General features: G+C 38.3%; 1 protein-coding gene across 1 annotated transcript in view; it reads right to left on the reverse strand.

Annotated features, from left to right (window-relative positions):
* The window catches only part of DPP10 (dipeptidyl-peptidase 10 (non-functional)), a 240,836-nt gene that overhangs the window by 16,968 nt on the left and 198,080 nt on the right, over positions 1-25,788 (reverse strand). The window contains exons 10-18 of the mRNA XM_009320704.1: positions 20,944-21,067; positions 18,780-18,818; positions 17,354-17,461; positions 12,899-12,990; positions 11,338-11,385; positions 10,499-10,620; positions 6,558-6,605; positions 4,346-4,444; positions 4,168-4,237 (exon numbers count right to left, since the gene is read on the reverse strand). Of these exons, the coding sequence (XP_009318979.1) occupies positions 4,168-4,237; positions 4,346-4,444; positions 6,558-6,605; positions 10,499-10,620; positions 11,338-11,385; positions 12,899-12,990; positions 17,354-17,461; positions 18,780-18,818; positions 20,944-21,067 (750 nt within the window). The remainder of the gene's footprint in view (positions 1-4,167; positions 4,238-4,345; positions 4,445-6,557; positions 6,606-10,498; positions 10,621-11,337; positions 11,386-12,898; positions 12,991-17,353; positions 17,462-18,779; positions 18,819-20,943; positions 21,068-25,788) is intronic.

The following is a 25,788-nucleotide window of genomic DNA, read 5'->3' on the forward strand; positions in this document are numbered from 1 at the left end:
CAATCTCTCCATTGGTGCAGTTTTACAATATCCACTTACATATTGGACAATTTTAAATGGTGTTAAATAATAAATGCTGACATTTAAGATACATTATCTACAGATTTTGAAGGAATGAGGTTAATTATGTTCGAGAAAAAATAAAGAATGATTATCACCTCTCATTTTATTATCCAGATTAAATGCCAGAGTCTTTACTTAATAATTTCCTGTGTGTTACCAAGGAGTGTATCTTCCAACTTTTTTAATGAGTAAGGTGAACCATAATGAGAAAATCAAGAATCTGAAATTTAAACTTTGATCTTAATTATATAGAAAAGAGATGATAATCACTCTTTCAGGCAATTACTGTACACCTCTCTAATCTATAGCTGCACTGTATGTATTATATCAGAAGGAAACTAAGTGTGAAATCTATTAGTGTTTTAGGAGAACAAATGGAAGAAAGGAGAATGTTATAACCTATTTAGCATTTTATGGCCTACGCATCACAATTCTGGAAAGAAAAATAGTGCTAGCCGACATAACTGGTTTCTACATGAGACCTATCTGTTAGATAGTCCAGCCATACAGATGAACATAAATTTTAACATAGCAATACAATGATCTTCTATTTGAACGTTGCAGCATGCTTTGCAACTGCTAATGGATGAATCTTCACAAAATCCTTATGATGAAGGTTACAGGATATTCAGGGCCTGGTCCTTAAGTTGAGCTTGTGTCTACATGGAGCTGTACTGAGTTCCCACCCAGGTTTCACACCAGGACCAGAATCCACTGGTCCGGGCTCCCTTCCAAGATTCAGCCTTAACACTCAGACACCTGGGTGTCATGTGCTGGAAGTTCAAATTTATCTGTAGGCATCCTTGCATGAATACAGGAGCCTTATTATAGTCATGCACCTTTGAAATGGCTACTAGCTTCCAGTGATTTGAAAAAAAATTACCAAATAATACCAAACTTTCTCCCCTGTATCTATTTCCAAATTCTGTTATTGTAATCGTAACCCTATTGATCCAAAGAGCACATTAACACCACACAGAAGCAGTCGCTGCTGACAAAAATTTACAGTAAAATTATGAACCTCAGCCATCAAAAAACCACTTTATTCTGAGCCAGCGAAACCAGCCACCAGCACAAAAATTCTGCAGACAGAGATGAGACCACACAGGCAAAACAGATCCTGGCAAAATGTAAGACACAGGGAAGATGAATCTTCACCAGGGGCTTGGAGTGACTCTGAAGCCATCACTGCAGCCAAACAGCCAGTCAGAGCCTGTTAGATCTTATATGCCATATTTACCCTCCAGCTTAGGGGACAAAGCCTATATGCACTTAGAACCTATATGCACTTAACTAGGCATTTAATTTGCACTGCAGAGACATACTAGGTGAATTTCAGGTTTAAACTCACATTCTCTTTTCCTCACCTTCATTCCTTCCTCCCTTCCCTCCCTCTCTTTTTCTTAAGTCCTGTCAAACGGCAGTACTACTGAGATGGAAAGCAAAAGTCACTTCATATCTGCTAATACTTCACTTTTCCAGATATATATCTGCTCTTTATATACATCTAAGTGTGTGTTGCCTGGATCAAGATGTTATATAGACTCTCCAAAAAATGGATATACAATTAAACCAACGTTCTTACCGAGAACATTGGTAAGCATTCTTTTTCAAACTTTCAATAGGTGGAACATAATGATAATTGTATCATGGCTGAGAAAGTAAGCAAGAAAGTAGGTGCAGCTGAACAATATGAAAGGCAGTGATTGTTATCAGCCACTAATACAAGTCCTGTCTAACACTCCTAGCAGTAGGAACACGGTGTTTCTCAATCAGTCCCGAAAGTACCGCTCTGGGACTCAGGAAAGTCAAATATCTGGGAAATGATACTATATATACAATTAATCACTGTTTCCTGTAAAAGCTACATGTTCTTCTTGGACCTGAATACTTTTTTTTTTTTGCAAGTAGTACTTCCGATGATGAAATAAACCTTAAGATGCCAATTTGGAGTTGTGTGGGTCAACAAATAACCCCCCACATGCACAGATTTCCAATCGTTCTTTCTCAAGAGCTAGTCAGAATTTATTAGGCTCAAATAATCATTCCACAAGGGAACCTCCCATAACTTCAGTGACAGTTTTCAGTTTTATATCTCATTTGGGGACATCTTTAACTCAAAAAAGGATTGCTGGCAACCTTAGTTTAAAGTCTGTAAAAAGCTGCTGAAGAAATATAACTTCCTTCTCTTCTAGGGAAGAGGGGGACACAACACACACAACTTTACATGAGCCAGGATAGATTTCAAATTTTCAGTTTCATACTTTCATTAGTGTACAGGGTTTTCTAAAAATAACTCCTGTTAAAGCTAACATTGAGAATTCAGTATTGCAAAGGTAAAGATTTGACTAAAAAGCAGCAAAGTCTCCATATTATAAATGTAGATACCACCACCTGTATTCGTAAGTGGATGAATTTCCTTTTCATCCCACATGCACATCATAAAAAAGTAAAACAATTAGAAAAAATGTTATGACTTGGCCACATTATTCACTCACTGGGTACTGACAACTTTGGTAAGTTTAAATTCAGGCCTTACCTCAATAATGTTCTCAGTTATTTCAACTCTTGATATCTAAAAACATTTCATAATAGTATTTCCTTAGCTTTTTTTTTCCTTTTCCTGTCATTTTTGGCCTCGGCCTTCTCCAGGTTTCTGATTCTTCCCTCCTGTCTTCTCTAGGTTATAAATAAGTATATAACCTCATATTCTACCATAACTGTATATAGCAGATGATGTATTTACTAGGATACTTAAAAAGGAAAGCGTTACAGTGCTAACACCTTAGTGTTTCCTTACTCTCAGAAAAAAGAGTAAGCGCAAGCGTTTGCAACTCCTTGCAATGCTGCTGGTGTCAATTCACAGAGTCAGTTTGCCTTTGGCACTTAGAAGAGCTGCTTAAAATAGTATCATGCTTCAAGATCATGCTAGCAAATACTGCAAAAATAAAATAACCCATGTGTCCTGTTTCTCCACAAGAAAAGAAAAATGTGTTCATGAGCCGCTTAAAGCAGAACTTTCCACTATCCACAACTGCAGATAAATACAACTGAAAAACCTGAGTTTTAAACACAAACTGGACTTAGAAATAAGCAGTTTTATGCCTCTCTGTCCTATTATCTAAGATCTGATCTGAGTAGAGGAATTTGGGATTACTCAGCAGCTCAAGCTTGTAAATTTGACCTCACATACAACAATAAGGATATCTGCTGTCACTAAGGGGAGGTCTACTCCAGGTGATACAGCTCAACTAACAGGGTATTTTCATGAAATTATCAGTGCACTCCTACATCTGTGTTAGTGAAATTCACATCAGTTCCTTCCAAATAGAACTGGAAGATGATCTGTAGGTACGGGAAAGCTCTCGGCAGACCCATGCTGAGCTCAGGTGGAGAGCAACAAACGATGCCCTGAGCTGGCCGTCACCAGTTTTCCTAGGTAGGCTGCAGGCACACTCATGACTGCTCTCTTCCTCTGCTATACATTCTGTAGACGTGCAACTTAAAGGCTGACTGCCTCTGAAAGAAATACACACACTATTTCTTTCTAAAAGAACAGCGCAGGTTGCCAGGGAGTACCTCCTTCCCCCCATAGAGATTTTCTACAAACATCAACAGACTTTGGCTCACGCCTATAATGCCTTCAGCCATTGATGCTCAAAAATAATTTTTTCTTCTTTCCAATGTTCCTAAAAGCAGTTTTGCTTTATGCATATTAGCTGAGCCCCTCTTAGAAGCTCTACCCGTTTCTATCAGCGATAAAAACGGGAAAAAAAAAAAAAGGAGCACATGCTCTGGATGGGATCCTCTGTGGGTAGGGATCAGTAAGGGTCCAGGAAAGACTGCAGAATTACTCACAGCTACACCATCAGAAGGGCCAGTGCCTCATGTACATAAAAGTACAATGAAGCAGAGCTAGGTTTGAAAAGCTCAAAAAAACCCAGGCATCTCTACCAGATAATACCTATAACAAAATCTTCCCGAGAACAATTGATTTATCAACTCAAATCCAAGGTTAAAAAAAAAAAAATTCTAATTACAGAGTTAAATGTTTTCTATGAAGTACATTTTTATTATTTTGAGTGATTCTACACAGATACTTACATTACTAATAGAAGGGCATACTGGTTTCGATCCGTGAAATCTTTCGGCAGTGACAACTGTAAAGGGAGTTCTTTTAAGAAAAGAGCAAAACATTAAAGGCTGGTAGTTACACAGATGAAAAACAGTAACATTGCAAGAAAGATTTTGGTTTGTTAAAATAACATTTTGCCAAATTTACCGTAATCCTCAATGTGAAGCATTTTAATATCAGTCCTGGAATTCTTTTTCTTAAAAACAGCTTCTTTCAACACAGCGTTATTTTCCAAAATATAAAACTCTGTAGAAAACAGGAAGAAAAAGCAAGTTGAACGGTATGGAGAATCATCACATCAGAGATAAATCAAGATTCAAAAAAGTTAAAGAAAGAGAGACACGTGTGCAATGAGAAATCTTGTAAATGAATTCCTTCTGTAAATACTTTTTTTTATAATGCAACTGCTTTGCAATTCAGGAACTGAGCAATCAGCTTAATTCAAAACATATACATCTATTCCATTTTCTGGCTTCAGTAGGCTTTTTTTTCGTTAAGCACTAACAATAAAATTGCTGATGAACAACATGAATACTAGTATCCCTGACAAATACTAACAGCAGCTGTTACAGGGAAAGGTTAGTCTGCTGGGCAATATCCTAAGCCTCAAGCAGGCATCCTTTTCAAGCTACGTATTCCAAGTCAATATTTAGCCAGCACAGCTCTACTTGATCACTGCACGTCCTTCTCTGTCTTCTGCACTTCAACCAGGAGCAAGACTTCAGTTTGGTTTAAAGCTGCAGACAGATTTGAAGCAATCCTTTTGCACATGAAAGAATGATTAGTTACTACTTTTTTTTTTCTTTTCTTTTTTACTCAAATTACCAATCTTGCTTCCAAAACATAGATTTTTTTTTATTAAACAATAAACCCTCCACTTAGGGCCAAAACGGATAATCTAAGGAGAATGTTTGTTCTGGGCAGTCAACCAAAATGGTATAATTACAGTCTGAGGATGGAATAATTGAAGTAATCCTTAAACATTCTTTTATGAATTGAAGAGGATAATCTAATCTTGCACTGAAACATTAATGGTATATTATCATCTCTCTCATTATTTGATTTCTTGTTCTTACCACAAACAACATCCCTCTATCCTGACTTGCTTTGTTTTCCTCTAAGATGCTATACATAAATCTCTTTTACAATAATTCACTATCAACAGTATTTTAGATACAAGTAATAAAGAGCGAAAGTCTACCTTCACAGAATTGAGTAGCTCTACAGAAGTCAATGAATTTACTTAGAGCAGTAATAGCTACCCCTTATGGGGCTGGGTAAAACTCCCTCCCCTTAGTGTGCTATGGCACTCAGCTTTGCAAATACTATCAACAGTGATATTAACAAAAAAAAAAACCCACCAAAAAAAAGAGGAAGCCAAAGTGCAGCCATTAATTAACACCTGACAGCATGATACTATTGATCAGTATGCTACTTCAACATGCAACGTTAGGCCCGCTGTTATGGCTTAATAGTGGCTGGCCCGTGACAAAAGGGATGCAGACAAGTACAGTTCAGGACTTTTGGATTCTAGGAAAAATTCCGGGGATAATCTATTGAATGAAATTAGAATAGGTAAGGATTGGTTTAGTAGTTTGAGTGGAAAGATGTCCCCTTTCCTCTAAGCCACACCTTCATGCTATGTGGAGGCACAGTGGAGTTGGAGGTAGCAGAGTTGTTACCTCTACTCTATCAGAGAAACACCTAAGTGAGGAAAATTCTGCCGTTCTGTCTTCCATTACAAAGCACCTCAAGCAGCCAGGAAACAGCAACAGATTTGTTGTCAATATACAGAAACAATGAGTAAAACTTGAAAATTAGAGGTCCTGAATACCGTCCTAAAAAGCCTTTATTCTTGGATTTGCCATCATTGAAAATGTCAGTGGAGTTGCTCTGATTTGAGAAACGTAAGAGAAGGACTAAGGTCATCGTATGTAGGTCAGATTTTATGATCAATTGTCCAAAGACTGTACCTTACTTCAAGATAATTGGATTGTAACTTTAAAAACATCTCTAAAAATACAGAAGGTGTATTGTAATGGCAGCATAATTTACATAGAAAGTGAAATGGATGAAGACCAACCTGCCATCTAATTAACTCAAGTGTAAATAGAAGATGAATGATATGCACTTAGCATAAAATGTATCTGAAAAGCCTGGACAAGTTTTGGTCATTTGATTAACTTCTTCCCTTATAATTTGTAGATGTGGATGCTGCTAAAAGGTAATTAATAGAACTTTATATGAATGAGCCATCTATTAGTTTTCATCTACTCGTAACTGCCTTTCCCCTCCCCCACGCTCCCCAGAACAATCGAGGCCGATAATAAAATACACCTACTCCATAAGGAATACTCACTTGCAGTATTACTTGTACTGTGCACGCTAACAACTGGAACGCCTGGCCCTGTTTTGAGAGAAGAAAAATAGAGGAAGTGTAGGGTAGTTAGTACTCTGTATTTCAGTCAGTAACAAAGAATGAGAACACCAGTGACCACATAAGGCCAGATCCTGGAAGCCCCCCCCACGCTTCCCTTCAAACACAGCAGTAACTCCACTGGTGTCTCTTGGGAAGGACACAGGATAGACTACCGTACCAACAAAGTGTGAAACGGAGACTGCCTGCTGCCTGTTCAGCAAAGCAGTCTAGACCCCTGCACCTAGAAGAAGCTTTTTTTTTTTTTAAATCTCCATGTTATAGCTAGAAGTGAAGAATAAAAAAAACTACAGAGGCACTTAACAGCACTGCCTAAAATATAGCAGTTTGACATTCAGAAGCAGTAACTTTAGGTTGACTGGGAAGTGAATTAACGATAATATTCACTTATGTTTTCTATGGAAAAGCTACAGAGGTGTTGAAAAATTATCACGTATTTCACTTCCTTATCTGTTTAAGAAGGTCCTTTGGTACCTCAGCTCTGGAAGACCAAGAGCATCACGGTTGAATCTAGGTGTAATGTAATCTAATCTTACTTCATGGTAATGTCAGATGCTATATTTTTACTGTATCACTGAGAAACTAAAAGCACCAAGAATAATTCTCCCTATTAGTAAGTACTGTGCAAATGCACGAGATGGCATGTGAAACTGGGGTGATCAAACATTCAGCATACTCAGAAGTATAGCTGAGATCGCTTTCCCTGCTCTGAGGACTCCCACCAGTGTAAACTTGTGAGAGAAAATAATGTGCCCTCACCCCCAACACGGACTTTGTGCACAGGAAACTTGGTTTTATCTCGGTGAGACGAGAGTTTGAATTACATGCAGACAGTCACTATTGGGCTAGGAAGGATGACGCGGAAAAGCTGAAGTCCCTGAGGACTCCGTGGCAGATGAAGGCACGGACCCTCTGAAATTAAGAGTTCAGACTCCTCTTTTTTGGAGGAAAAAAGATTCCCTTTGAGAGCAGTTCAGAGACAGAGCTTAATTTATGTGCTTTGAGTTATCCTGAGGAGGTTGTCTCTCTCAATTAATTATGGCATCAGCCTAGGGAAACTTAAATACCTGAAATAAATAGCATGATGCCATTCACAGCCTCTGACAGCCTCCACTGAAGATTTTTATCAGTTTCATTCTCTGCCTCAAGGGAGACTATAGACAAAAATCTTACAGGTAGATTGCTGACAAATCAAAGCTTTCTGCCTTAGCTCTTCAAAAGATAATTTCTTCAGCTGTCTCTTTTTCTTTGTTTTGTTTTTCCAGCTCTTTTCACTTCTGAATTTGTCATTTTGCTTTGAACTCCGATTTAAGAAAGACAGTTTTTGGAGGTGAAAGCATTGGCATTTTCCAGGCCAGCTCTATTTGTCGTACTAAAAGATGGAAGGATGATGACAGACTTTGAAAAAGGGAGATTACAGTAGATTAAAAAGCTGATCAGAAAAGAGAAAGACAGACTTGTGTTACAGGCATTGTGTTACAGCTCATCAGAACTAAGCACAGCACTTGGATTTCCTGTTGACCTCCTATAACTAACACTAAATCCACAACTTATTTCCTGCTGTATAAAATGGGAAAAAACAATTACTCCCTTTGTGTAGTATCTTATTTGAGTGGAGCGATTAACATCTGTTAGTGTTTATGAAGTGCTAAAGGAAAAATCCACAAGCAGTGTGGAAAATAAGCGTAAAGGACGCGTTTGCCAAAACTAAGAGTCTGTAGAGCCAGTCCTCCATCTACCAGGCTAGAAATAACTCTTCACTCAGGAGAGTCTCTGGAGATGGATACAGCTGGTACACTGAGACAGATCTCCTGGCTGAGGGTAACGAATAAGGAAAAACTATCCTAATAAAGGTGCTCATGGGTAAAAAGGAGGTGGAAGAATTGAAACTTGTGTAGATCAAACCAGTCCAGAGTCCCGCGAGGATTTTTCGGGGCAAATTGCTTTTGTAACAATTCAGTCAGGCTTTTTGTTGTCGGAAAACAAGTGTGTATGCATGTACATGTAGTGTCATCTGTCTCCTTGAAGCAGTTTACCTCGTACTCTTACAAGCAACACCCTGCTGAAGAGTTTTAATACCCGCTCTATGGTCATGTTGCCATCAGCTTTGATACTGCCAAATATCTGCCCCACCACAGGCATTTCGCAGAGCTGTAGCAGTACACGGGGGTCACAATGCTGCCATAATTGTCAAGCTCTGACGAAACACAAGAGAGCACACCTCTGAATAACCCCAAGTTGACAACTACACATTAATGTTAGAGATAGGAAAACTTAATGACGGTGTTTTATCATCCCTGCCCAATGCCTGCAGCTTAGGGCAGTCTACTGGTTGCAACTCAGTGGAGTGCAGGTTTAATCCTGGGAGGATGATCTACAGTCTTACCAGCTCAAACAGAGAACTGCCATCTCAAAGTCACTGAAAGTCATGAGCTTGTGAGCAATTTCATGTGCAACCTCCTAGTGGCATCCACATTCTTATATCAAAGGAACATGTTAAAAATTACAGGCTGAATATACTTTGCTAAAATAATAACAAGAAGCTATGTTTTTGGGCCCTAGCACATTGCTGATTCAGAGCAAAAAACTCTTCCCAATTTACCAACCCTCCCTCTTGCAGGAATCTGAGACTTTCCCCATAGGGACTATGTCAAGCACACGGGAAAACCCTGCTTAAACCATGAGGAGCTCATTATTAGTGCAGTCTTTACTCAGATAAGGGCTTCGGGATTAGTTTCGTAACTTCTGCCGCAGCTTTAACCATGTATAAACCATACAGTTGGTATATTTTTTTCTCTAAATCAGCTACATATTATAGATGCACTTCCACAAAAAAACAAACCAAAACAAAACCCCCCCACAACTAACCACAACCTTATTTCAGCCAATATATATTCATAGTTTGTTTGTTTGAATAGATTCAATTCTCAAGCAGGCAGATATTTTATTTTTGTGCAAAAAAATGTACAGTTGCAAAAGAAACAGAAAAAATGCATGCAAATAGAATGGGCTATTCACATGTATTTCAGATGAATTGTGTTCTACTGTTTTAAATCTGATGCTAGTTGAGCAAAAATACCAGGAGAACGTTGTCTGTAAAATACTGCAAGTTTCAAGGTCAACAGGTCTAGCCATACACTTTATTATTGATTGTCTCATGCTCTTCTGAACCTGTTTTTATACTCTTATTTAACAGTGTTTATTTCCTGGGTGTAGGTTATAAATATCTCAGTGTGGGATGGTTCTAGTTTTCTTTTTATACCAATTCTGAACCCAATTGGTGCCATTTAGAGCTACTGGAATACAGCTAACAATAAAAAGCTAAAAGTTATTTATTGCTATTCTATCGATAAAGAGGATCTGTCTATGTGGATTAAACCACAGCTGTTTTTTGGTTATGATACTCACATACACCTATATATACACATATGTGGGTGAGTGTGTACAGATATACTATACGCATACATTTATACACACATAGAGACACACTGTTACAGAAAGCAGGCTCCCATTTTTTACTAGGCATAGTCGCACAAGATCAATCCCTATACATACTATAATGAAGTTGTTACGAACCACAGTACCATCACTATAAATTCCACATTTTTTGGTGAAGGATTTTTATTCAGGGTAAATTTAAAAGTCAATGTCCTTTACTAGGACTGAAGGGTTAGGATTGGAGCAGCTATTTAGCTTTTACACAGAACATCTTTACTTACAGTCTTGCAATAAGCTCTGTACAGAACTTTGAGTAATCCACTACTGAGCTAAATGTTAGACTCCAGCCTAATGCACTTCTCAAGGGAATACATTAATTCAGAAGCAAACACAGTACTATTACACTTACACTGCATTTGACTTACCTTTACAGTGCAGTAAAAAATGCCTATTCGTGGGGCTAAACTTTGCACTGAAGTATGTGCACTGGTCTTTCAAGAAGTTGCATGAGAGACACTGACGATTCAATGATCCCACTGTTGAGACACTGGGGAAAAAATTGATCAGAAACATTTTCCATTGGAATAAAACACAAGAAACCAAGAATTAGCTTATCAGAGTGATGAAATTTGTTTCAGTCCCTAAACTTGCCAAAATATCACTGTCTTATTTTGTGCCTGATGTAAACTGTTTTCAGATGACTCAGTGGACTACTGTTCTGTAAACTGGGCAATGTGGACAGGATCCAAAACCTGCCCAAAGCAGGACTTGAGTTCTAATAACTAGCAGTGCTGCAGGGTAACAATGTTAGTAGGACACCATGAAAAGCCTCATTAACTTCAGATTTAAGCACTGAAGTTTGTGTAAGGAGGAGGTGCCTTGCCCACACTCTTTAATTTGCATGATTAGACCCTATAAATATTATTTTTATGTAGATGATTTTTACTACTTTTAAAAATACAGTCATATTATGTGCTTGCATTTAGGTTTAGTTTTTTAGATGCTTATAAAGGACTAGTGAAGACATAAGTGGTAAAAACATTTTGTGTTAAAATCTTTTCTGTTTTTAAAAAAATGTAAAATATCACCGCCATTTTTAGTTTTGAAAAAGATTCTTTCCTTGTTACAGCTCAAGTGTACTAATTTTTACCTAATATAAATGATTACCCAAGCCCCAAAGCAGCAATTAAGCTCACAGAATGTCATCATAGCACTTATGGCTTGGGATGAAGAAGCTGCTAACACAGCCCCATGTACTTCTTACCTATGTAGCTGTCTTCCTCTTGGGGATTCTTCAGTGCTTAAGAAATAACTGTGCCCAAAAGACGAACAAAGTTAAACTCAGTTTGGTAAACTGTCTGATTTGGGTGGTGTTCAGAGAAGTGAGAGACATCATACATAACATTTTTTAAAATTAAAAATTCCCAAATATACATGAAGATCGAATACTTTTATATAAACCTAAGCTCCACGATTAAACTTAGACCCAGTATACAGATGCTATATTTCAGATGCTATATGATTTCATATTAAAACAGTGGCGGTTTCTGTTTAATCCCTGTAATGCCCCAGAGCTCCAGTAGCAACCAGGACCCCTTTCTGCATATTACAAATACAGAAGAGAAAGCTTCTCCTTCACTCCAAGAGTTTGCAATATAAATCCAAGGATTAGAAAAAGGTCACAATGAAATTTTATCATAAGTTATAATAAGCCTTATGATACGCGAAAGCCTTTTTGAGCGGTAGAATGACTTTTTCTTCTATCTAGAGACAGAAGCTAGCACCCCAGGCAATGGTTTACAGACAAGGTTGCATGGGTGGAAAGGGCTTAGCAGAGGTGCCCTTGGTGTGTCCCAGGTGAGATCCCCACAAAGTTTCTGCTTGGGAGGCAGAAGGAGGGTAAGGAAGTCCTCTCAAGTGGCTGAGACGACTCCCATGCAGTCTGCCACCTCTCTGCAGGCTCAGTGCAGCCAAACCTCACTTTTTCATCTGAACCTTGGAGAAGTATCAAGAAATTCTCCACGGATATATTTTCAAAACCCATGGAAGGACTAGTCAGAAAGGGTGTTTCTCCAGTACCAGCGGAGATGATAGGCATTGTTGCAGCCTCAAAAAGGTCCTTGCTGAAATATAATTTATTTTAAAGAAAATCAGAATTAGAGACAGCTGTTTATTTTTTGCCGCATGCAGATACACATGAAGACTAACCAAGATCCACTGAAGTTATGTGGAGCCTTCAGATGTTTTGTGTCAGTTCTTTACTGCTCCCAAAAATCATCAAGTATGTGCTGCATTTCCTTCCCACTATAGTGCTAAGATGGGCTTTGGAAAGATTTCTCTCTGAGTGATCTGGGTGAAAATCAGGGGTTTGGATAATCGCTCTATATAATTTGAATTTATGAGATTGAATCAGAGCCCCAAAGTCCAGACTACATCTCATGCAGTAACCAAGCAAGCACGAAAACTGAAGATTTGGGGATTTTATCAAGTAAAAATTTACCATGATTTCTTTTCTGGAATCCAGGAAAGGGCCACCAAAATGTTACTACTGCTGTATTGTGTGTTGATTTCTTTTATTTAAAAAAAATACAGTGAGTCAACTGACGTCACTGTATGCTCTTCTCTCTGCATAAAACCACATGCAGTAATACACTGGCAGATAAATTGTCTGACAACTGCATTTTATGTACTTGGGAGTGTAAAATTTACGGTAATGCTCAAAAACGAAAGAAATATTGTTACTTAATTTTAGAGACACTATTTCCAATTAAATGGGTTCCACTTGTACCTCAGATATTTTCATAAACAAAGAGAATAGTGCTTACATCTTTTGAGTATTTTCATCATATGCCAGGATTTTGGTAACTTCCCAGTTTCCTGATGTCAGGTGTCTCACACTGATTTGTTCACTTTTAGCCTGGAGAGAGATGGAAAATACTAACTTTCACCTTACTTGTTACATTTTCCTTTGTCTAGCAGGATTGTCTGCGTGTCATTACTGATTACATCTTTTTAAATTTTAATGTGCAACATAACATCTTTAAATCACAAACCTCACATTTTGACAGGCCTGAACTTCAAGTATCCTTTCCCTCCCATACATAAACTTTTCAAAGTCATTAAAATCATCTCAGTTTCCATCACAATTTTTCTTTCAGATGCCCACATGCCAACAGACAATACAAGTCCTATATTTCAAGTTTTGTTTCTCTTCGTGTTTCTTTTCCTCTACAGGGGCATAGTAGGGGAAAACTAACTCAGACCCCTGCAACCAAAACTCTGCACCAGAGTGTTCTCACCAGGCTTTCACGTTTGTCACATGCTTGTACTGAGCCAAGAGTACCGCAAAGATGCTGTGCCAAGACAGGACACCAACACCACCCTCATCTGAGGAGGCAGGCAAACCTCTATGAGAAATGCACCGCACAAACTCAGACACAGAAGTTCACAGGATCTAAACCTAGTTAAAGCCTCTGCTCCACCACGCACTCTGGAGAAGCCTCTCTTCATCCGGGGTCTGTAAGGAGAGTCTAAGAGTAGCCTCCAAATTTTGGCAACTGAACCAAATGCTTACAAGTTGGGGAGCACCCTCTTGCTCCCTCTCATAAATTGTTTCTACCCCAGTGCGAGCCTAGGAAAATAGGCTACAAGGAAAAACTGCTACAAGCGGAAATTCAAAACCTCTCTCAAAGAAAGCGATGGCAGTTTTCTCAGCCAATGCCCCAGGAACTGAATTAGGAAACACCAGGATGCAATGCATATCTACCTTGAGGTAAAACCAAACTCTTTGGCTAGAAGCTGCAGCAGACTCCTCATCAGACACAGGTTAAAAACAATGAAACCAGAAGACTGAGAAGCTCATTTGAGAGTTCTTCCTACTGCAAAAGGTAAAATTCTTGCTTAGGCTTCTGAAGATTAAAATTTGAACCATGAATATACTTAAAGAGTGTTTTTTCTGTACTAGGGTTATGATGCTTGGCCTGGATATAAAAATTCCTAGTTTTCAAATTCAAGACAAATGTTGTAAAGAAAAGAAGTGATATTTCAGCTTATATTTCAGCTCTAGTGGGTGAAACTGAGCAGCTGGAGTTACAAAGGAGGTCAGAGGGCGGGTTTAATCGTGCTTTCTGGCCTTGCGCCCTGTGAATCCAGAGCACCAGTCCATACCTAATCACAGTGACCTCAGTGGTTATGTGGCCTACAAAAAATCATAAAGGCAAAGAGGTTTTTTTTAATCCCTGTATTTCTGAACCGTACTTTGTAAACTCTGAGCTCTACATCAACAACAGCAGTAACTAGAAAGCAGAAAATGCTCAAGGACACTTGAAATGGTGTCTGGAAATGGCAAGGCAGAAACAAGTCCCTTAAAGCTGATCTGTTTTCCAACAGATCCACAAAGAAATAACAACATAGTAACTCCATGACAAGTCTTGCAAGTATGAACTGAAATCAGGACGACGTGCTAGGTGCTGTACATATGTTTATGATGACGGTTCCCTTGTTCAGGAAGGTTCTCGTATTCAGTGCTGTCTCCAGGAATGATTAAAATACAAATTAGTGATTTATTATAAGTGACTATTTCTTCTCTAGAGAGAGAGAAGCTGCAACTATTGAAAGAGGTATTTAAATATTGAGATCACAGAATCTAACAAGAAACAGCAATAAAAAGCCCAGCCAAGCGTTAATAAACATGGTTATTTTTCAAGGTTACAGCCATAATACATAATTTATGAAGCTTGCAGGAAGTTCTTGCCTTGATCCATTAAAGTTACTTTATAATTCTTATTTTGTGGTTGGAAAAAGAGACTTTCCAGAGTTGCAAAACCCCAAGTAAGAAATTTCTAGATACATAACGTGATTCAATCCCATTTTGAGATTAGTTTCTTTTAAATATTTCATAAGTTACTAAAAGCATTTGAAAACAATAAACCACACATCTAGCCCTCTACAATCAGACAGTAAATAATATGATAGACAGTAACCTTTTAAACAGTAACCTCCCCTTGCAAGAAGATTTAATTAGATGCTTCTGCTAACCTGCTTTGATTATATCATTGACTCATGCTTTTCTAAAGTACAGTCAAAGAAATACAGCCCAAGAAAGACCATAATTTGTCAGCACTTGTTGTAAGATTGACAAATAAGTCTCAGTGATTAAATTAATCTAAAGCGAGCCATTAAAATTTACTTCTTTGTCACTGTATGTTCACATTGGTTCTGTGTTTTAACTTTCCTGCACTTGGAGGCTGATTTCTGTTAATGAGCTGGTATCTGTACTGAGTAGTACGGAGAAGTAACGAGAATCTGAATGCCAAATTCCAACGTTATCCGAGCTCCATCACAAAAAAACTGTCATCATCTGGGTACCGGCGACCTGCCGACTGCTTTAAATTCTGCAGGGCACTTGTTATGCTGCTGTGGCTCGCACAAGGTGTGACAAACATCTGATGTGACAAAAGACTATGTGCAACGGTTAGTATAATTTTTATGCCTCCATGTTTGCTTTAGAAATAATGGACAATCAGATTAATGCAGTGTGTAAAACACATCTCCATAAACACATTTCCTGTCCTTTATTGCTCTGTATCAGCCCCATTACCACGCAGAATGTTGCTTATTGATGAATAACGGTTGATACATGGGATATCACATTTCCTCTTCTTCTCAGGAGCAGCTACATACTTAAAGCCAAATTTGTCATTGGTGATCCCGTTCAGACTTGTTCATGGTGATGATCCCATTCAGACTTGTATCGTGGTGATGGCGGTCAAAATAGAAGTATTTTTGATTTTTGGAGCTGTACAGTACCCAGGGCTCTAATTCTGCCTAAAAGGGATAGAATACTAAACTCTTAATCATAAACTTGACATTAAACATTATGCTGGTGGGATTAAAAAATGTATTTAAAAGTAGGTATATATTTAATTATCTTATTGAATAGGAGTGGTCTTAATATTTTGCTTAGTATTTTCCTGAATTAGGATCAAGTTTCCTGGGCTCTTCAGTAGCGAAAAATGTCAGAGCCTACAGGTTTAAGGCAAATTTGATTGTATCTGTAACATCCTTGGGAATGCTCCAAGTTAATTTTCAGATCCACATCGTTATTATTTCATGTATTTTAAAGATACTTATTAATATTGAGAAAGAAACCAAAATAAGACTTGATTGACTAAACGGTTTTGCTCCGGTGTGAATTTTTTTGAGGTTACTATATTAATACACCTTTACCAGATCATCATCAGCTACTGTTTTCTTTAGAAGATAGAATTTGACATGTCTTTGATCCCTTTTTTCTTGTCTGATTCTTTCTTGATATATTTAGTCTAGTGAATGAGTATCTTGTTCTTGCTTCTTCAGGTTAAATTTTCATTAAAGTTCTTTTGCTCTTTTTCTGTCTGCAGTACACTGTGAACATATTTCAGACTTAATAATGTTCATACCAGAACACTGTCATAAAGGGAGATAATAGAGTTGCCTGGTGCCAAGTCTGCTATTTTGATGTTTTGGGTACCTTGATAATCCCTCGTATGTCATATGGCTCTGCTAAAATACCTGGATTAATGCTCTGCTGATTTAAATAGATGCCTTGGAGTATTCCGTTCCAGGGCATAATTTCCTTTATTAGTTCATCACAACTTCATACTGGTGACCTTCAAAGTCATAATGCAAATTTATCTTCTTTCAGATTCTTCTTTGGAAAAAGCAATGACCCTGGGAAATGGAAGCCACTGGAAAATGTTGCAAAGCGTAATAAGAGAGTCCTAATTTTCACAAGATTTTAAATTCTGGGTATTGCCTCCCTTTACTGTCATGTGTAAGACCAGAATTATGAATATTCTGTATTGACATTTAAAATTATGCATATATAGTGTATATAAAGAGGGTAAAATGAGCGTTTCTGCAGGTCTCTTCAATTTCTGTGGCTATAAAACATTATTTTTGACAGAAGGGTTTAACAAGAAAACATCTCTGCTTGTCTATAGAGGTACAAAGAAAACATGAAATCTTCCAGAGACAGTACACTTTCGAAGTACCTTTCATTTACAGACCTTACATGCCACCACAGTAGAGGTCTAAGAAAAGACAGAGCGCTCCACGTATTCTGCAAGAAGTTATAAATATGTCCCTCTGCACCAAGTGACAACCTGGACAGGACAAATGACCACGACACAAGTGTTCAGACTGTCCTGAAGTGCAAGCCTTTGCTTGGGTCATGTGTCCTCAGTAAAAGTCCTAGATGACCACTAGGATATTAAAAATAGCCTGAACCAAAACCTTACCTGAACAATAAACATGGCTATGTGGTGAAATTCGCCCCGGCCTCCCTGCTTCACTGGGACAGTCATGAAGAACTTACTGCCGTCCTTGGAGAAAACCGGTTCTTCATTCTATAAAAACATAAGATTGTGCTAGTTTCTCACATTTTCCATTAAACTTCTTAACAAAACATCAGCTTAGGTTTTTTGTCTCTGGTTTTGGTAGTTGCTGTGCTCGTAAGACAACTGGAGAGAAATCCTCAGATTTTAAATATATTTTGCTAAGATTAGCAAAAATGTGGTGGCTAAAGGTAAATGTAGTTCATGCCAGTAGTTACCATTATGCAACGTTGTCCTAAAGCATGGGTTACAGCCCTTGCAAAACTCTCCCTCCCAATGAAAAGTCTGGTAGTCTGATCCCTAATGCAGCGGGACTTTCCAGGATACATTCTTTTACAGACATACAATTAATGACAGAGATAAGTCCTACTAGTGATGAGGAGAACAAATGTTTCCATGGTCTGGACTCAGCAAAACATTACTAAGTACACACTTACCACTCTCTGATTTTGATAAAGTTGTATGCAGGAAATAAGCACATTGAAGTGATATTCTGAATCATGGTCTTACCATAAATTGTAGCCTGATGTGATACCATCTCTCTATGTCTAACTTTACACAGAAATATTAAAGGAAAACGGCTTGCTATAAAAGCATAGATTTTTCAAAATGATTTCTCATTTGCAAAATGAAGCCTGAAATGTATTTTAAGTAGAATGTGTTTCATCCATTTATTGGATAGCTCTTCTGAAGCTATGAAAATGGAATCATTTGCTGACATTAGTTCAACATATTGTTCTGGGTATGAGTTTAGAAATCGTTCTTATGCATTCCAATTATAGCCCCTATGACCTCTAATCTTTGAACTCCTTTGGGTTTAATTTGGTGAGGTTATTTTTTAATCAGAAAAAAGTCAGCCCAGTATATAGGACATGCTTGGAACAGGATTTGTCTGATCTATCTTTAACCATCCAAGAGTTAGGTAGTTAATCAGCTGGTCATCTAAGTGCTTACTTAACTGAATGCAGAGATTGGAAACTGAAGGGAACATTGCCTCCAAAACCCAGACAGGTGTCTCAGTTCGAAGGGCTGAATTGCTCGATGGAAGCACGTATCACTTTCCACCACTGACACAGTCAGCTAGATAGTGAAATGTCCTCTGTGCGATGCTAAGTGACAGGATTCCCACTACCAAAGAAGCCAGCTGCCATCTGAATGTTCACACAGACGCTGCTATAATCCTCAGCTGCTAAATTAATTTAAGATCCTAAAAAGGATTCCATTTTAAAAGGAATGAATTTTAATAGCTTATAAAATAACATATAATTAAATAAAAATGACAATGAAGCAATTACACATTATACACCCAGAAATAGCATTTATACTATACCTGTTTAGGAAGCCACAGGTCTGACTGCATTTCATATTTCTGAAAAAGAAAAAAAATGCTTTTATGGAATAGCTATATATCAAAAATATTTCCTACATTCAGCAAAAGGTCTCTAGCCTAATTTTGTGTTTTTTCTACTGTGTTACAATCTTCACATCTCTTCATTGGCACTTACATTGAAACAAACGATAATTTAATTACAAAGTCAGATGCTTTATTCAGAGTTTTTGGTAGAACACCACAGGGGACCTAAGAATGCCTTTTTCAGTCCTTTCTGATTAGCTATCAAGAAGCTTTACACAGGCAGTCCTATTTGTTTTTTACCTCTAGGCATCATCTGACAACTGGATATTTTAGGTCCTTCATCAACACTGGGCAAACAGCCAGCATCAAGCTCAAAGCGTGAGACCTTTTCAAATCACAATCTCTTGCTTTAATGGGTTGTAGTGTGGCATTAGTGAAGAGAAAAAAAAATAAACGCAAATGGTTGTTTTTTATTGGTCACACTCATTTCACATCATGCCATCTAAGAAAAAATCCAAATACCACGCACACATTATTGGGAAAAAAAATAGAATATACATCAACTGTTGTCAGTTGTCACAGTCACACTGAAGTCATGAAAATTTATTAGCTATAGAAGCATCTGTACATATATGGCCTGAAAAATGAAAAATCTATAGCTACTACAGCAGCTGGTTTTATACAGTACTTTTTGGAATTGAGAACATGTGCAAAATGCTAAAAAAAGAATTAAAAAAAATAGGTTTAGAGTTGAAATCAAATGGTCTGGTACAATGTTAAATTCTCCCAATATGGCCTTTCCTCATCCATTACTGAATTCAAGAGCATCACCTTATCCCAGCGGAGGAACTGTCCAGGGTTACAGGCATGAGCCCTGCCTGAGCTGTGCTCACTATGGTGACACTGCATCGCTATCCTTCCTCACCCACCTACAAGGTCCTTTGCTGCACTTTATTTCTTCTGGAGTGGGACTTCTCAATCTCTCTCTCTTATATTACGTCCTGGATCACAGCTCCCTGGACACCTACTTCTGACAAGTCCAATTGACCTTGGAGCACACAAGGGTTTCCCTTCAGAAGCCACTGCTCACAGTGGTTCCTGAAGGACTTTCTTAATGAAAGGGCACAAGGCTTGCAGGAACCAGGTAAAAAGCAACCCAATCAACAAATCCCCATGTTCACAATCTTAATCCATAGTCTGGGGACTTATTTGCAGTTTCTGAGTCAGGAAAAGCAACCTGCACTATGTAGCAAAAGAAGGAGACAAGCTCAGAAATAATCCTTAACACTTTAACATGACTGACTTCAGTAGCAGACACTGATGGAAGCCTTTTGACTCAGAGGCCAAACTTAGACCCACATTAATCACTCATAACCATTTACACTGCCAAATTATACCCTCTACTTTGGTGCATCTGTTAGTACTGATATTAGCATATATAGAAAATATTTATACTTTTAGCTGGTTCTGGGAAGAGAACGTGACTCAGAATGGGAAAGTGGCCAACTGCATTCAAGATGCAAGATTGTGAAAATGGAGAGGTGTAATGCAGGAGTGTCAGAAGTCAAAGTCTGGGTCAAGAGATGGGATGTGGCTGGATTCAAATAGAAAAATGTATTTCAGCTTGACTTACATTCAAAATGAAATATCCCTGTTGCCTTTCAGTTTTGGGTTTTTTCTAAAGTTATTTAATTCTGCTATCGAATTTGCAGGAATTATCAGAATTTTACACCTTTTCCTTAAACATATGTAAGCTGTGAGAGACAGAAAGATCTGAAATGAAACTCTGTAGGAGGAGAGGAGAGAAACCAGACAGCTGAAAATATCTGACGGAAGACAAGCTTGTCACTGTGCTAGCTATATCCAAAGTACACGATGTTCAGCAACCGCAGTCTCCACTGAAGTTAATGAATGAACAAAGCTTAGTAATTCTGAAAATGTCACTCAAAGTTGCTAAGTGCATGAAATCATTTCACCAGATTTGGAATTTTCTCACATCTATTTCCTCCCTGTTGACTAATTATATTCAGCTTGCAACTATGGCATCTGCAAACTGATTTCTGAAAATCTTTTTCTGAATATGAAAACAAAATGCAGGAAGAAACCTTGAAAAGAGAGCTTAGGAAAAAATCTGACTTACCCTGCTGCAAGCCCCAGTTGTAGTTTCACAAACCGTAAGGATGGAGATATTCTGAGGTCTGTTTAACCATCTGACCACAGTTTTGGTGTTGCTTACCCATTTCACCATGGTGATGTAATATTCCCTAAGTAAACATTTGAAAATACAACATTCAGATCATTCCTATTTCAGATTAGACATTTTTTGTTTAAAAAAAATATACAGTTCATCAAATGCTGGATTTGTACTGCATGACAGTATCAGTACGGAGGGATGGAGAAAATAACCCCAAATGCCCAGCACCTGTGTTGCTACAAGTGGGAAGGCTCAGTCCTAGTGCGCTGTTCCCCTGGGAAATTTGTACTCCGCTAGCACCTCCTTCTCAGCCATTTGTAATACATAAACTTTACCAAATGCGAAGCATATACTTGTGAAACATCTGTTTGCGAATACACATGAACCATATACTGGCCGTCCAGCTTAAAAACAAACACTAAATTCCAACAGAAGCCAGTATTTTCCCATACCAAACACCTTCAGAAGACACACATTTTTGCAAAAGAATCCAGCCCTATCGCCAAAAAAATAAAAAGGTCTGTAATGTTAGAGGGCAGGCGAGACCACTTTAAAATATCACTTGTTATAAAATAACAAGTATTCCATAATGGGACTTCTGCATAAAGGGAAGTCACACCCAGTATCAGTGCGTGTCAGCTTTCGTTTTAACAAATCACTCATAATATCAGACAAATTGTCTGTCCTTCAACGACCCTGGCTGAGCAAGGGAGGCTTCCTAGGCACAGACTAATGGTACGGAGTATCTGCCTCCCTCCTCCCAAAATCCTGTTAGGCTGTCAGACCGGGGACGTTACAGAGGAAGACCTGTTGCAGCTTGCCATCCCAGCCAGGCTATTTGCTTCACTTCTCTACTTGTGGCAGCTTTCACAGTCCAGCTGAGTTATGTGCATCAGTGGAGCGAACTTGTCTGGAAACTCAGCCCCCCTTTAAAACAAGGGTCTTAGCTTGCACAAGATTAGGCTTTTAATCTAATACTAACACATATTTAATTATACATTCAAAAGACTTCTTACTAGATCAAAGAGGCTAAGCAGCACCAACAGCAAAGTTGTGTACAACTCTGATGGTGCACACAGGAGATGCAGGAGACAGCAATTCACTGCAGCTTCACCCAGCCTCGGTCTGGTGCTATATTTGAAGAACATAGCTGAACAACCCAATATGCCCAACTTACTTTTGGCTTTTATGTTTGACTTTTAATAAGACAGATATTTTCACAGATGGATACCAGAATGATGGCTAGAAATGGTGACTTCAGGTATATTCTAATACTTACGGTTTTTTGTTTAAAAAGCTTTTTAACTTACTGAGGAGCAAAAACGTATGCCAAAAATAACGCAAGATCTAACACGAGACACAGCCAACAAAGCAATAATCCAACAAACAAACCAAAGAGTGCAACACCAAATCTCAGTAAATGGTTCCCCATAGCAGAACTCAAGAAACAAGAGTTGAAAACTTCTCCCTCTGCAGTCGTGCCTTCATGAGGCCGTCCAAAATCACTGCAACTGTGCATACAGAAGCCTAAAGATAGTCAAAAGGAAATGTTCAAAACATGTATTTAAGGACTGCCTCCCTCTACCGGTACTTAGGCACCAAGGTAAGACAGCATCCACTGACAACAAAGCCCAAATTATCCCAGAACCAAATTCTACAGAACAGAGCCTGAGCTGTTCCATTTGAGAGAGTCTTCAGTGAGGGATGGAAACAGGAGATTTAAACATTCAGAATCCAGCTGACACAGTAATTAATAGTCCAAATCAAACCATAACATGATCTTCCATCACTGACATAAACTCCTTGATTACTCAAATGAAAACAAAAGATCATTTAAAAATTGCCTTTTTTTTCCCCCTTTCATCAACTATACGTAAAAATATGTTCAAATTTCACTACATAATGACTTGTTTATCAGGAGTGTAGCATAGTGTGCATCTATATATGTATGTAGAAACACATACCCTTCTGAAATTAAATAATGTCTCCAGGTAATGTACTTTTGTAATTCACAGTTTTGCAGTTAATCTATTGTTTCATATATACAGTGCACATACACACACACACAGAGTAGTGTTGTCACAGGTCAACAGATATAACCAAGTCAAAGTTTGTAGAAGAAAATTGTATGTTTTATTAGATTGGCTGATACAGTTGAATAAAAAAAAGAGAAGCCTGCAAGGCAAAACCTGATTTAGTTCTGAGGAAGCTGCTATCAGTTTATGTCTCCAAACTTATCAGGCTTTTTTTGCAACTAATCTATTGTTCTAGTAATGAAAATAAGCACTCTGTACTGGGATTATAAGACCCTCTGCATCTGTATATACAGTAAGTTTCCTCACATCACTTTAAAGAGGAAAGACTAGGATTACTTTCTGGACAAAGGACTGAAGCAAGATATTAAATAAAAATTTACACTCATTTTAGATCCTCAATTTGATACCCATTTAATTAGGTGCTCTATAGCACTTTGCGTGTTCAGAACACAACTTTCATCCTTGTTCGGGAACATTTCTTAAATCAGACTGTGGATTAATTTACCGCATGTCCAAAGAGTAACAAACACAAAAAACGATCACCTGTGCAATGTTAGTTTAAACTCACTGCGCAACACAGGAGTGTCATGGTTAAACCTCAGTCAGCTGTCGGCAACCACCCCGGTGAATTGTGGGTTGAGATAAAAAAAGGTTAATAATTGAAATAAAATGATAATAATAATAATGTAATAATAATAATAATACACAAAGCAAGTGATGCACAGTGCAGTTGCTCACCACCCGCCGACCGATGCCCAGCCAGTCCCCGAGCAGCGGCCCCCCCGGCCAGCTTCCCCCAGTTTATGTACTGAGCATGACGTCCCATGGTATGGAATGTCCCTTTGGCCAGTTTGGCTGTGCCCCCTCCCAGCTTCTCGTGCACCTCCAGCCTTCTCAGTCAGTAGAGCATGGAAAACTAAAAAGTCCTTGGCTAGTGTAAGCACTACCTAGCAACAACTAAAACATCGGTGCCTTATCAACTTTGTTCTCACCCTAAATCCAAAACACAGCACTGTACCAGCTACTAGGAAGGAAACTAACTCTATCCCAGCTGAAACCAGGACAAGGGGCTACGTGGCAGAGACAGAATCCACGTTTAGCATTCAATTGGCCTAATAAGAGCAGACTTTTCTCTCTTGCTGTGCCTTGTTGTATTCAAGTTGTGTCTCCTCACCCATTCCTAACTTTCTTTTTCCTACACTTTGTGTAGCCAGTTCCAGGGTTTTCCTTATCGATCCCTTCTCTCACAGCAGGGCTACTATAAGATGATCACAGGAACCAAAAAAACCACCGTTTGTTGATACTCATCTCCTCTATTCTCACTATCTCTCCAGCTCTCAGGGTTCCCACTGAAATCCCTGACTGTCAAGAAAACTTCATTCAGTCCCTGCCTCATACACCTGCCTTTTTGTTTTTTAGCCAGTCCTCATTTCTCTAATCAAGTTTTCACTTCAGACTTTTTAGAGTCTCTTCCCTCTCACCTGCCCTAGGATTTTTTCCTTTCTGAATTCCAAAGAGATAGCTTTCCTCTTTACTCTGTATAAAAGCAGACAGAAAACACTGAAAACACAGAAAAGGCAGTCTCCTTCCACAGCATCCCATGATCAGTCAATATTGAAGGAGCTTGTACGTGACTCACCTTATTTTAAGCTGGATTGAACCAGGCAATGCATAAAAACAAGAGCTTCAAGCTCCTTGAGCAGACAGAGAGCTACTTCTGATTTTATATCTGTTGCTTGGCTTCAAAGTGGCCTAAGGCAATTATATAAGGTAATCAGTATAAAGAAGGTAGAGCTTTCCCTTAGGCCTCTGAACCAGGAACATGACATGTATACTGTCAGCTCAACAGCAGGAGCTGGAACATCTCACGTGTGCCGAAGAGGTGCTGCACACCGAGAAAGGTCAGGTCTTGGGGCCTGAGATGGATGGAGGATATTCAGTGAGAAAAAAATTTCCAACTGTAGGTGTTAAGAAAGCACATGTCTTTCCTGAGCATATGGCAATTAGCTTTTTTCCAAAGACTTGTAACTTGATGAAATCTGGATTCATTTTTCACTGCTGATAAAAAACATGTTAAATATCAAAGGTGTTTATCATCCTTTGCCAAGCTTGAAGATCCGATTTTTTTTAACCTTTCTTTCTTATAGAATGTTTTCCTTTATTTTTATTATCTCAATTGATATGCAGTTCTATGGAAGTAGTTTAACAGTTTGTTAATACATTTATCATCACTCAAGAATGTCCAGCACGTCTTGTTTCACTTGTAAGTTTTGGGATGCTGTAACTAGAAAGATATATATGTGTATCTTGCTGGCTGTTATTGTAAGTGCTTAGCAAAGTCAACAGAGACAATAAGCTGAACAAAGGAAAGGGTTTGCACTGCATTACACTGGAAGCATAGTTACAATCATAATTAAATTTGAACATTAGATACTTAGATTTTAAATAGACAGACTAACCTCACGGGGAAAAAAAAACAAACCACAGTTTTAAACTTTAAAATAAGAAACTGTTCAAGAAAAAGAGTCAAACTTTGCAACTTCATACCATTCACTATAATGAGGAAATCTGCTCTAACTTTAAGCTGGAGAGCTGATTATGAAAGAAGCCTGCTTATAAGAATAGCTGGAAGACATTTAACATTTATGGCAATGGAAAAAGGAACCTTACTTTTGATGACGGTATTAATAATTTGGATAATAAATACAACAGGGTTCAGCTAAAGAAAGCCAACCTATTACACACTACTAGTTTG

The sequence above is a fragment of the Pygoscelis adeliae genome, unplaced genomic scaffold (assembly GCF_000699105.1).
Source record: "Pygoscelis adeliae isolate BGI_AS28 unplaced genomic scaffold, ASM69910v1 Scaffold450, whole genome shotgun sequence".
Lineage (NCBI taxonomy): Eukaryota > Metazoa > Chordata > Aves > Sphenisciformes > Spheniscidae > Pygoscelis > Pygoscelis adeliae.